Source organism: Pipistrellus hanaki (assembly GCF_964339955.1).
Source record: "Pipistrellus hanaki genome assembly, chromosome: 2".
NCBI lineage: Eukaryota > Metazoa > Chordata > Mammalia > Chiroptera > Vespertilionidae > Pipistrellus > Pipistrellus hanaki.
The window spans coordinates 21,773,821-21,792,585 of NC_140504.1; the positions used below are offsets into that span (position 1 = coordinate 21,773,821).

Genomic DNA, 18,765 nt, shown 5'->3' on the forward strand with positions numbered 1-18,765 from the left:
AAGCTGGAGTCTGGGACCAAGTTGTCAACGCTCATGACCTCACATTGACTGCTTATTAGGGCTGATTCCAGTTGAACTGCCTGACATCTTTAGGCCTCAATTTCTTCTGAGAAGGAGACTAAAAGCACCACATCAGAGGGTGAAGCTCTTAGAGCCTGGCACCCAGTAAAGGTTACATATAAGGTGGTTGGCATTGTCACTGTAAATGGATTTGGGAGCGAGGAGGGGTCAAAGCTATCTTTGAGGCCATAAAAAAGTTTTTGCATTGAGCTCTGAGGAACTCCTACGTTCCAGAATGTGTCAGAAGCAGACCTTTAACAGTTATCAAAAGCCCTATATGTATATAGCCTTGATTCAGCAGTTATTGTAAATCCCAACTAGAAATCTATCCCATGGAAATAATCAGGTCTTACACAAAGATCTGATTACCGGGAAACACGTTAAAGCACTAGTATAAATTAACCCATGCTTATTAAGGAAATTCTGTTCTATCCATACAAAGTGGCATTCTGCAGCCTTTAAACTATGACAAAACATCTATTGAGGGGTGGAAGTGGCCAGGGAGAGGTCATTGGGAGAAAAGGAGACATGTAATACTTTAAACAAATAGTTTTTAAAAACAGCTATTAATCTGGAAATACGGTTATGATTTAATATATCATTGAGGGACAGAGCCAGTAATAAAACCATATTACAATATAAACACATGCACACAAGAAAATTCAGTTTTTAAATCCATCTTTTATGCCACTGCACTGAAATACTCCAGAACTGTCCTGTATTTTTTTTTTTGCTTAAATTTTTAATTACTTAGGTAACAACACATACATCTTTCTATTTAAAAAAGGAAAATATTATAATAAAAGTCCCCTCTTAACACATGACCCTCAATCCCTGCGCACTCCTCCAACTTGAGAGTTAACCACTGTGTGGTATCCTTCTAGAATAGTCTATATTTTTATTGCATATAGATGTATCCACGGTAAACATATATGTATAGTACAGATTTGCACCAAATGCTTTTGTTTCTGAACAATCTTATCACATGTAACTTTATGTAACCACCACACCATGAAGACAGGGAGCTGTCCCATCACCACAGAGCTGCCTCCTGCCACTCTGCATAGTCAAACTCAAAGCCACATCCACCCTCTCCCTCTTACTAGACCCTAACCCCTGGTAACGGCTCTCCATCTCTGTATTTTATTTAAAGAATTTAATCCTCTAGCATGTTGTAAATATTAATCTCTATGAAAGTACCCTCTAGCACAAGCATGTCAACTCAGAGGCCAACATGGGCCAAATAAACAGGGTTAAAGTTGATGTGGGCTGCAAAAAAACCAAAAGCTTCAGTTTTCATAGAAACGTAGTTCATTTCTATAGAGACATGCAGAATTGAAAAGGCTGAAATAAATGAGTAATAATTGTAAGATAATAGAACATTTTAAGAAAAATTAATATTCTTTCTTGAACATTAACTTACCAGACACTGCACAAATTAATAAGTGGAACACAGATAAACCTATTTTTATTGTTCTTCGAAAGTGAAATATTTGTTGCACACACCAAACAAGTCAGTCCAAGACTAATGATGTGGAAATTGGCTGCTAAAATATTCGCTGCTAGTATTAGTGGAGAGAAATGGTGCATCTGTGCTTAAGACACAAAAGGGAAATGAATGCAACACAATTATATTGATAGTAATCAGTCATTAGCAAATGTTGCAGTTCATTTTTAATAATTATGTGTAACAGGATGTTGTAAAAATTAAGTTACGGAATTTTTATTAAAACAATTCTTACATACCGTTATATTGGTGGGACTGCAAAAATATTCATTGTGGGCCACATGTGGCCTGTGGGCCGCGAGTTTGACATGCTTGCTCTAGCATTTAATGCTAGGAATGTGGAATGTCTTGGCTTGCAAATCTAGTTTATTATTTTTGTGTAGAAGTGAACATTATTTGTCACTAGCTCTCTAGTACAGTCCCAGTTGACTTTACAAAAAGAAAATATATTTTAGGTAGAGGTTTTATTGCTCCTGAGGTGAATCATTTTAAACTCTCTATTTTGGTTATAACAGAGATAGGCTAATAGCCACTTGATTTACTTCCACAGATTTATAAAGTGTTTTTCCAATTGTTTTAATATGAACACTGCTTTACAGTGGATGAGTATCAAGATCATTTTTTATCATCTAGAACATCTGGAAACATCTAAAAATTGAATTGCTCTGAATTGTTTTGAAATGGTCTATTTTAGAAATCTCTCCAGTTAAAAAGTTATACACAGTGCATGGTCAGCAGCGGCCAGGAGTGATGTCCAAAAGCTTAAGTCAAGTTGTAGGGAAAGAGGAGCTTCAGAGCAAAGCAGGCAAAATTAAAAATGAGCTTGTGTCTCCCCACCTCCCTCACAGACTTCTCTTCTCTCCTAGACCTTCCCAAACAGGAATTGTGTACTCATTAAACAATAACTCCCCCATTTCCCTTTCCCTAGCCCCTGGCAACCAGCATTCTCATTTCTGTCTCAATGAACTTGCCTATTTTAGGTAGCTCCAATAAGTGGGGTCATACACTTGTGGGGTCATATCCTTATTTCACTTAGGGTAGGTAATACTTTCAAGTTTCATCCATGTTTGTAGCATGTGCCAGAATGTCACTCCTTCTTAAGGCTGAATAATACTGCACTATACGTACATACATTTTTTATCCATTCATCTTTTTGTCCACCTTTTTACTACTATGAATAATGCTATGAACATTGTTATACAAGTATATGTATTACTGTACATTTTCATAAATCCATCCTCCTGTATTTTTGTTGTATAAATAAACTTTAGAGCACTTTATGATTTAGAAGTCGAACAGAAACTAATGCTAGCATACATTTTAAAAAGTGTAATATTTTATTATCAGCATTAAAATATTTGTTCATGTTGAAGATTCAGGGATAAAATAATAGACAAAAATCTGGGATGTAAGCAACAATACATAGACATATCATAAATATATGGGAATATTTTGTGAATTATTAGATTAAAAATATAAAAGATGAAATTAGATCAATTATTGTGTTTAGTCTTTCTGAATATACTTTTAGCATTAAATACACAGCAAGTGCTTATATTTAAAGATTCTACCTTTCTCTTTAGTGAAGAACACAGGCTTTCCCTTGGTTAATCAGAATTAGTTTCAGCAGGTAAAACTTCTTAAAGATAAGCATGGCATTTAGAACTTTTGCTCTAAAATCTTGCTGGACTGACTGTTTGATGATCGCTCTCGTTCTTTGCTAATTTCCATTTCAATTTTTACTTTGATTTTCTCCCAATCTATTTGGAGCTGCAGTAGAAAAAAATACATTTTGTTTAACCCAAAGAAACCAGGAATATATATATATATATATATATATATATATATATATATATATATATATATATATATATATATATATTTTTTTTTTTTTACATGACTTCTAAAACATTAGAGTAAAAGGGCATGAAAGAAAAGTTCAGAAAAACTAATGCTAAAAATATACATAGCTTAAGAATAAGACCAACCATAACATTAAGCATAATAAAAAGCAAATACTCTCATTGTGACTAAAAAGACCAAAATCTTGTTGTAGAAGCTTATACAAAGCATATCCAAACAGTGCCCTGGAGCCTCAGGATTCTGTGCAGGTGTCTCAGGACACAGGGGAGAATGCGGACTGCTCTCCACCAAGCCTGTTGCAAATGGCTCAGCTCTTCACTGCTTATCTTCTGAAGTTTACATTAGAGGCCTAGCTCTGAGGAAAGACAGGACAGCATTTGCTTCCCTTGAGCATTCTTTGCAAAAATGGCTTCTTAAAGTAATATAAAGTTATAGTGGTGATTAAAACAATGATGTAAAGTATCAGAGGAAGTAATGGGAAAGCAAGGCTGGGGCACACAACAAGAATCACTGACAAGTGATAATATTTGAGTCTACTTCCTTCCCTTTGATCCTTGATGACGCACCTCTGCCCTGCTCTCATTACATTTGGTATCAGGCATGGACTCTGCCCTAAATCCTATGGACAATTTCTTTAAGAAAAAGCATCCTTCTGTTTTTAAATCCATCTCTTATGCCACTGCATTGAAATACTCCAATAAATGTATAGAACCGGTTTTTTTTTTTGGTTTTTTTTTGCTTAAATTTTTAATCACTTAGGTAATAATAGCTACATCTTCTTGTTTTATATATATATATATATATATATATATATATATATATATATATATAGCCAAAGTCCATAATGTCCAAAACAACCAAAGGAATGACTGAATGCCATGCTGTGTGTACAGGCTTGGGTGGGCAGGGACTAGCAAGTGGGCTGAACTGCTGAGTTCTTGGAGAGAGAAAGACGTGGGGCTGATCAGCAGCCACCCTGGGCTGGTGGCGAGACCCGGAGAGAGAAGAGGTGTCTGATCCACAGCCTCTGTGATAGCTGCTGATCAGCTCTTGCCTCTCTCTCTCTCTCTCTCTCTCTCTCTCTCTCTCTCTCTCTCTCTCTCTCTCTCTCTCCAGTCCTTGCCAGCAGCCACACCTCTCTCTCTCTCTAGGCTTTGCCAGCAGCTTGGGGTGGCTGCTGACCAGCCCCGCCTCTCTGATCAGGCCCAGAAACAGGCCTGGAGATGCTGACTGGCATAGCAACTGACCAATCAGAACCAAATCTGGGTGAACTGCGAGGAGCCAATGGCTGACTAGGAGGTGGAGCTTTTGACATAGAAACTGACCAATCAAAACCTAATCTGGGTGAACTGTGAAGGCAGAACCTAAGGTGGGGGCTGAGGAGGGGTTTTAAGGGCAATAGCTGTTTGGTGAAAGGTATAAGAAAGTGATTCAATTTTTTAATGACTGGTTTGGCATTATAGTGCATATGGCTGGTTATCAGTCCAGATATAGAGATTATGTATTTTTGTCTGCCAAGAGTATCTCCTCCTGCTGAAAAAGGCTCTCCACCCCCATTTAAGCAATCCTATCCTATATAATCTATCTATACTAATAAAAGGGTAATATGCTAATTAGATTGCGTCAACCGGCCATCTTCTGGACATCCAACTTCCTTCCAGACAAAGCCATGGTAGTAGGGGCTGAGGCAGAGGCAGTTAGGAGTGATCAGGCCAGCAGGGACGGGAAGCTGGGTACAAGATCAGGCAGGCAGGGGGTTAAGAGTGATCAAGCTAAGCTTGCAGGGGAGAGCCGTTAGGGGCAAGATCAGGCAGACAGGGGAGGGCAGTTAGGGGTGATCAGGCAAGCAGGCAGGCAGAGCAGTTAAGGTGATCAGGCAGGCAGGGGAGGGTAGTTGGGGGAGGGATCAGGCCATTAGGGGGTTAAGGGAAATCAGGCCAGCAGGGAAAGGTAGTTGGGGGCAACCAGGCCAGCAGGGGAGGGCAATTGGGGGCAAGATCAGGCCAGCAGGAGAGGGCCATAGAGGGTGAGATCAGGCCAGCAGGGAAGGGCAGTTGGGGGCAAGATCAGGCCTGCAGAGGATAGTTGGGGTTGAGATCAGGCCAGCAGGGGAGGGCAGTTAGGGGAGATCAGGCAGGCAGACAGAGAGGTTAGGGACAATCAGGCAGATAGGCAGATGAGCAGTTAGGAGCCAGTGGTCCCAAATTGCAAGGGATGTCCAACTGCCAGTTTAGGGATCGGGCCTGATTGGAGAGAGTGCAAGCTGGGCTGAGGGAACCCAGCCCCCCCCCTTGCATGAATTTCGTGCACCAGGCCACTAGCCTATATTATAAAAGACCAGTGATGATAATGCCATAACACTGTAACGACCAAACAACCAGTCACCAGGAGATGCATTGATGTATCTTACAGCATGGCAGGTCTGGGGGTCCCTCCAGCATAGTGGACCTCAGGGACCCACCAACATGGCGGGTCTGGGTCTTGTGAGATTTTGTGCGGGCCTCTAGTATTAAAATAAAAGTCCCCTCTAACACCTGACTTTCAATCCCTGCCCACTCCTCCAAAAAGTTTAGAGATCCCTAATTGAGGAATGTGTGTTCTCTCAGCCAAGACATGGGAAAACTAGGCCCTCGTCTAACCTAACTGACTTACTGTGAAATAAATCCAAGATCTTAAGACTGGGCCAAAAGTGAAAAGGTTTTCACCTTCATGTAGGGGAGCTGGGTGGAATAAGTAATATTATACCACACTAAAGTACTATTTGATGCTTGGGCAGATTTATCTTAAGTCCCTGAGAGATTAACCTTAACAGGAATTCCTGCCTTCTTTATTTTGTGCTGGACGTTGATGGAATTTCATATTTGGTTCTTTTTTATTCCAATATCCTTTATCCAAATTTCTGTGAATTAATTTGGGGATATTTTTGGTCATCTTTTTTTTTTTTAAATATATTTTATTGATTTTTTACAGAGAGGAAGGGAGAGGGATAGACAGCTAGAAACATCGATGAGAGAGAAACACCGACCAGCTGCCTCTTGCACACCCCCTACCGGGGATGTGCCCGCAACCAACATACATGCCCCTGACTAGAATCGAACCTGGGACCCTTCAGTCTGCAGACTGACACTCTACCACTGAGCCAAACCGGTTTCGGCTGGTCATCTTTTAAAAAAGATAAAATTTCACATACTTTTTTCTATAATATATAAAATAGATGAATTAAAAGAATCCTTTTTACTAATAGAAGATGAATGTGTATACTAAGGCGCAAGAAACAGCTTACTGAAAGGCAAAGCAAATGTTAGATTATTTGAAAAACTCATTTTTAAATCAGGCTGGAACTTGATATTTTTTAAATGGCAAAACACTCATTTTGATGTCTAACAAAACATTTGCAAAGAGAAAGACAAACTTGATGAACTCTTTGGCCTTCTTCCGGGCTGAAATTGACTTACATATGTTTCTCAGATCAATCACCATAAAACCATATATTGATGGTACCCTGGTACATCAGAATTCCATCAAGTAAACTGATGACATCTGTATTAGCTACTTGTTAGAACACAAATGAGGGTTTCAGTTGACCGGTGCCCTACTGACCATGTTTCAATTTCAATTTCAATTTGGCATCCATCCAGCTTTAGAGCAGTGTTCTGATCATTTAGTCCTTGGAATAGATTATTTTTAATAATGAAATTTTACATAAGGATGTACTCATGACAGCTGTCAAGTGATTTCTATACTAACACACATTCTTTTCTATTATAGGAAGTGTCAACACTATTTGACACTTCTTATTCTATAATAATTCCTACTCAATTCTTATTCATGAAGAAGTAATTTCAAAATCATACCAGATGGCTCTCCATTCTCTACCCCATCTCTCTCATTCTCATCAGCTTCCTACTTCACAGAAAATACAGTGGCTATCAGACATAAATTCACTTAATTTCCTTCTTTGTGCTCACCTGTATCCATCTTATCTATATCCATCCTTATCTCTTTCCCTTCTGTCTCTGACCAACTTCTTCACATAAGTTCCTGACTGATCCTGTCTTCTTAGATACCTCTAGGACATCTGCCTTCAATTATTATTTACATAGTCAACTTCCCTCTCTTCACTGGCTGCTCCTCATCTTCCTTCCCTCTCTATTCTGTTTTCCTGCAAGCTACCAACCTGGTTCTCCCCATTCCTGGCTCTCATTCTCTCTTTAAACCACTGTATGTGTAGAACACGAGTATGTTCTCATTACATTAAGGTCTGAATTATTCAAATTCTGTCTCACAAAGATGAATATTATACATAATCATAAAACATATACATTATAAAATACTATATAATACTTACACCTTCTGCATACTGCAAGTATCGTTTATCAGTTTCCTGTTTACCAAATGTCTCCAAAAACTTTTGACGGTAGGCAAGAACTGTATCAACGTGTGTTTTGTATTTAACAGCCAATTCAAGTGCCCTATAATGAGAATAAAACAGATTGTCAGTATTGCTGTATTAGCCTCTATGGGGTGAGAGGGTGAGACAAAGGTTCTATGTTGTTCCCTCCACTCATCCCCCAGTATGAAGCGTCATTTCCTATATCATCCAAATTTCTCTTTATACTTCAAGGACCAGATGATGCATGAGCTCATCTCCCTGATCAGCTCCCCCTGTAGAAATCCATGACCATTATAATCCTTAGCTGTGCGCCATAACATTTTATGCATACTGTTATTACAGAACTGTTTATAATTATTATAATTATTATCAATCTGTTTCCTTCAAAAACCTATACATTTACTGAAAGAAGATTTGGCTTTCATTTATTTTTGGTGAGTACTACAGAATATATGTATGGCAAGTGTTCACTGAAAATTCACTGAAATAATAGTAATCAGCAAATAAATGAACTTTCCTTCCAATGGAACTGGTTCAGCTATCTTGACTATTTCTGTAAATCTATGATTTTTTTTATGTTTAATATTCAACTGAATTGTTAATACAAATTTAAAATATTATGAAAATAAAATTTGAGGATAAGTTTGACAAAACATCTTTGCTATTTGATTCTTAGAAAAAGTTAACAGCCATTTACATTTTAAATAAATTTTTAAAAAATCTAGCCAGTAGTCAATATTGTCTAAAATAACAGATTTATAATAGTTGGCTCTGATAAATCATGACTGGCCTATACTAAATTCAAACTAGTATCTATATAACTAAATGCTACTTTATTTTTTTAAATATATTTTTATTGATTTTTCACAGAGAAGAAGGGAGAGGGATAGACAGTTAGAAACATTGATGAGGAAGAGACATCAATCAGCCGCCACCTGCACACCTTCCACCAGGGATGTGCCTGCAACCAAGGTACATGCCCTTGACCAGAATCGAACCCAGGACCCTTCAGTCGCAGGCTGACGCTCTATCCACTGAGCCAAACCGGCTTCGGCTAACTATGCTACTTTAAAGGTAATATTTAAATAGGAGACAAGAAGTAAATGAATTGCTGAAATCAGTATTACAATACCACAGACATAAAATCTATATGTTGATAGTATGGTGGGAATTGAAAAGATTAATCTTCAGTTCCAGGCTGGGTTTTGTAGGCAGGTTTTGGACAGCATCTCAGCCCATGATCCTGTGCATAACTCACAGTAGCTGAGTGGGGAACAATCCAGTAGAATATATATAGCTCTCCGAACACTGTCCCCTGTCATCTTGTGTTAAAGTATGGGAAACAGCCATCACAAGAGTCATAGTATATACATTGTTCCTCAAGTTTTCTTGCTTTCTAACATGACTTGCAATTTCTGAATAGGCCAATCATTATTTATCAGAGCCAACTATCAAAATCTGTTGTTTTAGACATTATTGACTACTGACTAGATTTTTTTTTTTCCAATATGTGACTCTATAGTAAGAAAATCTATTTAACTCTTAGCATGCTTTGGCTTGATCTAAACTAAATAATCTCTTTAAGATTTTAGATATGCTGTGTGTATTAACTGACAATTGATAGACAACTGATAAGTTAAATACAATATGAAAAAATTATGTCACATTAATGCAAATGATAATGCCGAAGTTTACCACAACAAATTCTTATAAAAATATAATTGGCATAAACTATACTGCTAAATTCAATATTTGCTGCCCATCACAAACTCCTCACAAAGTTCCTTTATTCCTCTGTGACTTGAAGTCTTTCAGAGAAAAAAAAGATACACAGAAAGAATGTAGAGGTAGTGGAACATACAGGAACAAAGTGGAAGAGAAGGCAAAAAAAAATTCATAGAGGATCAAAAGATGAGAAGTAAAGATTATCTGCCTTAATCTTTCTAACCCTCTCCAATTTTATCCCCTTATATGTATGTCCCTAAGGGTCTCATTCCAGTGATGTGTGAGTGGTAACTCTGGTGAACCACCCTTTGGCACCTTAGAAGTTCCATTTCACATTCTTTCTGATTGTACATGATGAGGGAAGGAGCTCTTGACTGCACACAACTAGAAGTGTTCTAAGTGGAGAATATACATATGCATCCATTCTGGGTGGGGCTTTACAAAAATTCCAAAGAGATACTTTGTTATGGAACATCATTACACTTAATTATATAGAAAGGATAGAATATGATGCCTAATCCTGCATTTAGATGCTAGATAGATACTAAGCATTATCTATCATTATAGCCATTATTATTATAAAATATGTATTAATTTATCTGATTAAAAAGCAATGGCTAAAGATAAACACTCAAATGTGTTATTTTAAATGTACTCTAAAAGTACATGCTGGGTATAAAATGTTTCCTTACCACATTTAGGAGGTAATTCACTCCAAACTATATAAGGGTTATGGGAACAGTATGTCTCTAGCAAATGGTTATTTGGCAACCAAACAAATGTGACATTAGATTATGGGGTTGGAATAAATCCATGTATCTTCTCTGATTTTAAATAGAAGGAAGTTACATAAAAAGATAACTCTAAAATATGATTTCTTGGCATAATTTGAATAAGGCAAAATCACTTCATATAACTGGTAGAAGTAGAGAAATTATTTTTATTAATACTTATATAGAGAATCAATATGTGTATCTGGAGTTTTTAGTTTCTACCCACCCCTCACCTGTTTTTCAGAACAGACCACCACCAAATATCCAAAGTGAATGTCAAGTAGATAACTTGCTTACCTACAGGTCTTTAAGGATTGCATTTTGTTAGGTTCCAGGCAATTTTCAAATTCAAGTAGGAATGACAGAAGCACAAGCCAGCGAGACTGTGCTTCTCAAATGGAATAACACATCAAAACCTGTTCCTTTCTAAAGGTTTTAGACAAATATGGAAGTTCAGGGATCTTAAAAGCAATCTACTATATTTATCATCCCTATTGGACTATGCTGTTATAAACTGATTCTTATATTGGATCCAAATATATATCCCTCCTACTCCTACTCTCTGACCTTTTTATCTTAGCCATACCATTTAGAATAAAAAATTACCATCACAGAACTTGATTTTGTTCACTGCTATATTCAGAGCTTAAAACCTAGCACATGACAGCACCCAATAAATATTTTTAAAATGAATAATAGCTACCATTTATTGTAGGCTTACTATGTTAGGCAGTATGCAAATAAATTTTTACAATTTTAAAATCCTGACAATAAATATGAGGTTTATTTCAACATAAGGAAACTGAGATTTACAGAGCCTCAGTAACCTGCCAAGATCACAGAGCTATAAATGCAGAACCAGAAGTCAAACCCAGGCCTAATTCCATAACCCCCATCCTTAGCCACCACATTTGCCCTCTTCCTATTCAACAACCATTTCAATCTGGTACTCTTACATGACCAGATACTTCACCAAGAGACTGTTTCTTCACGCTGTTGTTTTTTCAGCAGATCTCCATGTAATGTCTAAATATGCCCGAAATGGCAGGCACTCAATAAATATCTGCTGAATGAATGAATATGCAATAGCAACAAATATTCCAAGTGGTGTCAGAAATATCTGTAGAATTTAGAAATGAAGACAATACTACATAAAAGTTTCTTAGCAGCTATAGTAACTTCTGTTGACTACTGAAGTCCTTTTTTACTCAGTCCTTGATAATTATGCTAAAAGAGATGGGAAACTGCAGGTTTCATTTCAATACGTCAGAGGTCAAGAGTGACATGGTAAGATTCGTTGTGACAAGATCATAATGACTACAGCGTGAAGAAGGGGAGGAGAAGAAGAGCGGATGCAGAGATTAGTGAGATGTTATCCTGAGAAAAACTTGAATCATCTTAGGGATGCTCGTAGTAAAGTGGATATGAGTAAGAGGTATTTGGGAGGGAAAATAATTGGTAATTGGGAGGTGGGGGTGGAGCATAAGGAAAATGTCAAATGTAAGTCCTAGATTTCCAGCTTTGCATGGACTGGCAAGATAATATAGGTTACTTGAAGAGGACCAAGTTTAGGAGGGAATAAACACAAATTTGAACTCAGACATATGAGACATCCAATGGAAATGTTGAAAAGACAGTTGGATAGCCAGGTGCTGGGAGCAAATATGGCAGGTCAGAGGGCTAGATGAGAGATGCATTTTTGGAGTCAAGTGTGTAATAGTAAAATCAGAATCCTGGAACAATGCTCCAGGATCTTTATTAGGTAGACACAAAGGCCTACCAGCACTTGACCAACCCACTGGTTTATAGTTAAGACAGCAAGCAAGGAACACAGGAAAGGGGGTGGCAGGTAAACGGGAGGAATAAACAGCACCCAGTGTTCATTTTTCCCCCAGGAAATCCTCTGGCCCTTTTGTTTTTTTCTCTCCCTGAGATCTAGTATCTTTTAAAAAATATATACTTTATTGATTTTTTTACAGAGAGGAAAGGAGAGAGATAGTCAGAAACATAGATCAGCTGCCTCCTGCACAGCCCCTACTGGGGATGTGTCCCCAATTAAGGTACATGCCCTTGACCAGAAATGAACCTGGGATCCTTCAGCCTGCAGGCCTATGCTCTATCCACTGAGCCAAACCAGTTAGGGCGAGATTTAATATCTTAAGGTAGGGTCTATTTGCTGAAAATTGGAGGTAGAAGAAAAGGGAGGTACAGAGAGGATATGGAAATAATAGGGAAGATGTGAAGTCACAGCAGAAAAAAATCAGGGTCACATGACATAACTCTCAAAGGATCAGATATTTTATAAGATGGGGGGTGGGGGGGAAAGAATGAGAAAGGCAAAAGGGACATCAACCCCATTCACATCCAGATCCTAAGAATTGTGGAGTCAGAAATAACTGACTCCATTTGAGAGGACATGTGTAGCTACTGATGGACATTACTTTGACAAAAGCACTTTTGATGCTTCTCTTAAAATTATCGTGTTTTCTTTGATTACAAAATTCGAAATTTTAACTGGTTGACAGCTGATCCACATTTTTAACCGATTAATAATTAATTCGCATTACTGGTTTAAAATGTGGATTAACTTTTAATTGGTTAGTAATGTGGATTTTGTAATCAAAGAAAATACGACAATCAAAAGTACACATTTCCCCCATCTTTCAGGTATTTGTGGATACCATCCCAATAGAACTTTTCTTGTTTTGAGGCAGACCATTCGAGACCCAATTTTCCACTTCTTCGTATGTTTTGAAGTGTTGCTCAGAAAGTGCGTGTGCCATCAATCAGAACTAGTGGTAATCTGAAGGTTCAGAGTCTGGTGAATAATACAGATCAACTATTAACTGGTTATTAATGATAATAAAATAAACTTCCTAAATAGATTGTAAGCTTTTTAAGCTAAAGATCTTTAAAAAGTTTGTTTTTAATACTATACAGTGTTTAGAATGCTATACAAATAGTAGTGTCTAACACTTATCAACATAAATATTTTCTCAAAAAATATTGGTTGAAAGAATGCTTTAAACATTATTCTTTCCTATTTCTCATGCAATTCATAGCTTGATAATGGTATATATAATTTTTATTAGTTATTTAATATAGAGTTTTAAAAATATTTCTCATGCTGTCTCTTTCCAAACTAATTACTTTAAAATTTATGAATTAAGAATACATTCAGGACAATGACTTATTCATGTTTATAGAACCAAAAACATTTTTCATGATGTTTTGTACAATTAAACAATGGCAACCAATAAATAAAAAACCTAAACAGAATGGCTGAATTGTATGAACAGTATACAGGCAGTCCTCAGGTTCCGTTGGACTCAACATACGTCATTTTGTGATTACGTTGCCATCTCCCAGTTATTTATTAAAAAAATTCTGTCATTTCTACATATGCACGTATGTGCTTTATGTTTTTTATTATTTATTTACCACAAGTAAAGGTCATGAATTGTTATCTTTCTTTTAAATTTTTTTACTGTTTCACTTCATTACTGCTGTGTATGTGCCCATCTGAGTGACGTAGGTGCTTATGTAGGTGGGTTCTGACTTACGGTGAAAATCAAGTTACGTTGTGCCGTAGGAATGATTCTCTGACATAGCCCGAGGACTGCCTGTATAGATCATTAGTGCATAAATTAAATAAAGAGACTGTAATATGTCAATGACAAAAATGACTATCTGCCATTCTTCTTACTTTTATTCAAGGGAAATTAGAGCTAGGATATCTATAAAAATTCTACTCTAAGAGGCCTGTAATTGAAAAGATTTATAGGTTATATTTGATCCAAAGAGAAACAAAGACAACGAAAGACATTTCTAACCTGGAAAAGTGGACATTTTATAACATAGTAACTTCGGGTGTATGTATACAAGCACTACAACCCTGTTCACTGAGAGACACATATTTGAGAGAATGAGTGTGGGAACCTAACACATCGGGAAGGAATAGCATGCCATTCTGTCTTAGAAAGCCATCTGCCCTAAGGCTAACGTTACTACCAACCACTCCTTTCTATAAATCCTTTCATCTTTCCTCCATAGAATCACAAATCTCTCTTGGCTCTTCTCTCTGCCTGTTTGACTGCTTTATCCCAATCTTCCAGTGGCTTTCTCTCCTTTCACTCATCCCCTAAGTGTTGTCGACATCTTCTCACTCCAAACATTCCCCAGTCTATTCCATCCATTCTTTTGGCTTCAACTACCATCCATTTCCTGATGACTCCAAAATCTACATTTCTGGTTCAAATCTTTCCTATAAGCCCCTGGTCCATTTAATAAACTATTATCACATATTTCTCCCCAAATATTTCACATTCAATAAGCCTAAAACTAAACTATTTTCCTTTCCAAATCTGCAATATTATTCCAAAAACGAAACTATTTTCCCTTCTAAATCTGTAGTATTATTCAATTACTGAAATCAGAAATTTGGGATACATCCTAGACTCTCTTTTCTTCTTTACACTCCAACTTTCAATAAATCACAAGTTCAGCCAAAACTGGTTTGGCTCAGTGGATAGAGTGTAGGTCTGCGGACTGAAAGGTCCCAGGTTTGATTCCGGTCAAGGGCATGTACATTGGTTGCGGGCACATCCCTGGTAGGGGATGTACAGGAGGCAGCTGGTCGATGATTCTCTCTCATCGATGTTTCTAGCTGTCTATCCCTCTCCCTTCCTCTCTGTGAAAAATCAATAAAAAAAATATTTAAAATAAATAAGTAAATAGATCACAAGTTCAGAGGAGGCATAAATCTTTAATTACAAAACTACTCACAAATATAAACATGAATAAATTCTTTTGTGCGGTTAGAAAACTATGAAATACAGTGAAAAATGTAATTTACTATAATAAAGTGATAGTTAAAAGAGTAAGATCAATCTGGTTTTGGAATTGATAAAAACTATTTCTATTACCTTTCCCATTTGTAGAGATCAATATTTATCTGGATTGCTTGGTAAACAAGGCCAGCCTGAAGAAGTAGTATTTCAGCTTCCTGTATATTCCCACTAAACATTAATATGTGGGCCATTTTTGATTCTTTAGATGGAAGATCTTTTATAGAATTGATGTATTGAACCTTATCAATCTAATAAAAGAAAATATATTTGAATTGGATAGTGACAGAAATATAACAAATTATGGCAACACATACACACATATATATACATAAGTGAACATTATTTACCTCACCGATCGCTGCGTAGGCTATTTCTGCAGTTGTCATATCTCGATTAGCAACTGCCATAGCAGCTAGGCAAGCCCACATGGTTTGTTCCTAAAATGAAATATGAGAATAATTATCTCAATTACATGGTTGAATTTTTTAAATAAACTGATTTAAAATATAACAAAATTATATTTTAATTTAAAAAAATTACTGAGACTGGCACTGAAAGAATGAATAATTCAATAACTTAATGATGTAGAAATTTCACTGTGGCTATTTTGTTAAAATGCATTAATAACACACAGATTACTACTTTTAAATAAATGTTTTAAAATTTCTGAGTATCAAAGATTCACTTTTGAACTCACAATATACTTTTAAAATAACTTAAGGTTTAAATCCTCTAGTCTTCTTGATAAGATGTTAAATACAACATACAGGGAACCTGAGGAATGGGAAAGTTCTTGGATAATGCTATTACAGCAGATTGCCACCAACAATCCCTTTTAAGAAAAAACATCAAAAAGTCAATTAAAGTGGATTCTAAGGAATGTTAGCTCATATTCAACAAAAGAGTTCTGTGGTCAAACATATTTGGAAAACCCTGGATTCAACCAAGTTGGGAAATGCTGATTTTAGGCAGATTCTTAAATTTAGTTGCATGAAACATCTGAGAAACTTAAAAACTATGCTCAGGCCTCTTCCCAGATTTAAGAAATTAGGAACTCTGTGGAGATAGAAGTTGGGAAGCTGACTTTAGAAAAGCTCCACAGAAGACTTTTTATATGTATCAATATGAAGACGCTATCCATTTAAATAACAGCTTCCTCAGAGAATAAATCACAAAGCACCTACCCCCTGGATCACTCATATCTTCATTTATAAAAAGAGGTATGATCCTGATTATATATTTTTACAGCCCTTAATGATTGTCATTTCTCATCTTGTACAGATAATTTATAAACTAATACACAATATATACACAACTATGGATCTGAAATGTTAAGTACCTTAGAAATATAAGTACCTTAACAAAGCGACAGAGTCTTATAGCATCTTCCCATTTTGAACTGTTCACATATTCATGGAGAATAGCAGGATATGGAGATATGCTCATGTGAAACAGTGAGCCATCGGCTCTTCTTATAGTTACCTGATTTCCCACAAAGCTCACAATATGGGGATTTTTACTAAATTCACTGTAGGGAAAAAAAAAAAAAAAAAAAAAAAAAAAGCAAAGTGCAATTTATTTTCTGAGCAAATTTTTCATTTATATTAAATTTGGAGAGTTAATCCCTGACATACATAGAGAGTATTCAACTTCCAAAATGCACCTCCAAAAAATTTAATTCCATAGAGAATAGATAGATTCAAAAACACATTTGAATCTAACTTTTTATTTATATTTGGAGCAAAATATGCTACTTAAAATGGCAAATCTATTATATACATGAGAGCTATTCCTAAAAACACTTCAAATGACTTTTCCCCTCAGTCCTAAGGTAAGTCACACAAATGATTAAATCACTTTTCTTGAACTTTTATTTTATTTTATTTTTTAATATATTTTATTGATTTTGTACAGAGAGGAAGGGAGAGAGATAAAGAGTTAGAAACATCGATGAGAGAGAGTCATCGACCAGCTGCCTCCTGCACACCCCCTACTGGGGATATGCCCGCAACCAAGGTACATGCCCTTGACAGGAATCGAACCCGGGACCTTTCAGTCCCCAAGCCGACGCTCTATCCATTGAGCCAAACCGGTTTCGGCGAACTTTTAAAGTATTAAAGTGTAAACCATTAAAAATTAAGCTGATTTCAAGAATATTTCCTCACCATCAGAAGAGGTCAACTTTAAGAGACTAACTTTTCTTTTTTTATTTATTTTTCTTTATTAATAACTTCTCTTTATTAGTTTAACAACTTTTAAAATGATGCCTGTTCAGTTTTGTTAAGGTTATACATTTAAAAATTAAAAGTGAACTTCAAATAGATTTGCAAGTTAAGTTAAGGTTTAGAGTTAAAAGCCTTTGTATTCCTATTTGTCAAGAATGAGAGATCGTCTATTTTTTTTTTCTTTTTTTCTTTTTTGTAATTAATGGAAGATATTTTTCCCATTAATTTTTAGAGAGATTGGAAGGGAGGGGGAGAGACAAGGAGAGAGAAACATCAATGTGAGAGAGATACATCGATTGGGTGCCTCCCACAGGAGTCCTGACCAGGGCTGGAGATCAAACCTGCAAATGAGGTATATCCCCTTGACCGGAATCAAACCTGGGACCCTTTAGTCCACAGGCCAACACTCTATCCACTGAACCAAACCAGCTAGGACTCCCCTTGCTATTTCTTAGAGAATTTAGAATTATAAATGTATTTGATTTTCTGAAGCATATAAAATTTAAAAAACTTTTCAGTAATTTTATGTTTTTCTTTAATATTAAAATATTAATTTACAAATTAAATTGTAGATTGAATTCAATTTTAGAAAACATACATTCCTGAAAGGCTTAAAGTCAGTGACAATCTGGGGGAAAGTAAAGGTTGTCACAATGTTGCGTACCACTGAAAAATCTTAAGAGTGGCTATATTAAAATCACTAAACCACATTGAAAAAACTGAGTTACCATTAAACAACATTAAGCTTTAACATTATACTCATACTATATATGAGAATTACAGTCACATAAGAAACAATAAGTAGTATTATAAAACATTTTCAACTTGGTTCCATCAATTAAGTCTCACTAAGCTAGCTTTAGCTTAACAAAGTATTCAGTTAACTGAGTAAAGTGAAAGATATTTGCAGCATTAAAATTAGAGACAAAGACATGACACTCTATTAGTTTTATTACGTAATAAATAATACTGTGCAGTAAAATGTTACCTGGCATCCCTTTCATATAATGTTTTCGAAAAAATGTCTTTGTCCACATAAACTGTATTGGGGTAATACCACACTGTAAATCGAGTATCTTGAAGTCCACAAAGGATATTGCATGTATCACTCCACGCCAAAGTATGCACCATTGTTCCTTATTTTAAAAAGAATGTTAATTAATGTACGGTTAGTTCCACTATATAATAAGTATTAAACATATATCTTTAAAATATATCTTGACATACAAGACCCCATCTAATTTCTGGTAGGTCTGACTATTTTCTGATCACATATGGTGAAAACATGTACAAAAATTCACATAAGAATTAATGGAAATATCTAAATATCCTATCCAGAACCAATGTATTTTTAATTTGCAAGTCTCTT

At 36.1% G+C, this 18,765-nt stretch overlaps 1 protein-coding gene across 3 annotated transcripts in view; it reads right to left on the minus strand.

The window, feature by feature from the left end:
* Window positions 1-1,348: 1,348 nt before the first annotated feature.
* Window positions 1,349-18,765, minus strand: part of IFT80 (intraflagellar transport 80) — a 90,929-nt gene continuing 73,512 nt past the window's right edge. For all 3 annotated transcript variants that reach the window (XM_084876015.1, XM_084876017.1, XM_084876016.1), the window contains 6 exons: window positions 18,385-18,532; window positions 16,528-16,699; window positions 15,519-15,608; window positions 15,247-15,419; window positions 7,779-7,902; window positions 1,349-3,337 (listed from right to left, as the gene is read on the minus strand). In XM_084876015.1, the coding sequence (XP_084732141.1) occupies window positions 3,227-3,337; window positions 7,779-7,902; window positions 15,247-15,419; window positions 15,519-15,608; window positions 16,528-16,699; window positions 18,385-18,532 (818 nt within the window). In that variant the 3' untranslated portion in view covers window positions 1,349-3,226. The remainder of the gene's footprint in view (window positions 3,338-7,778; window positions 7,903-15,246; window positions 15,420-15,518; window positions 15,609-16,527; window positions 16,700-18,384; window positions 18,533-18,765) is intronic.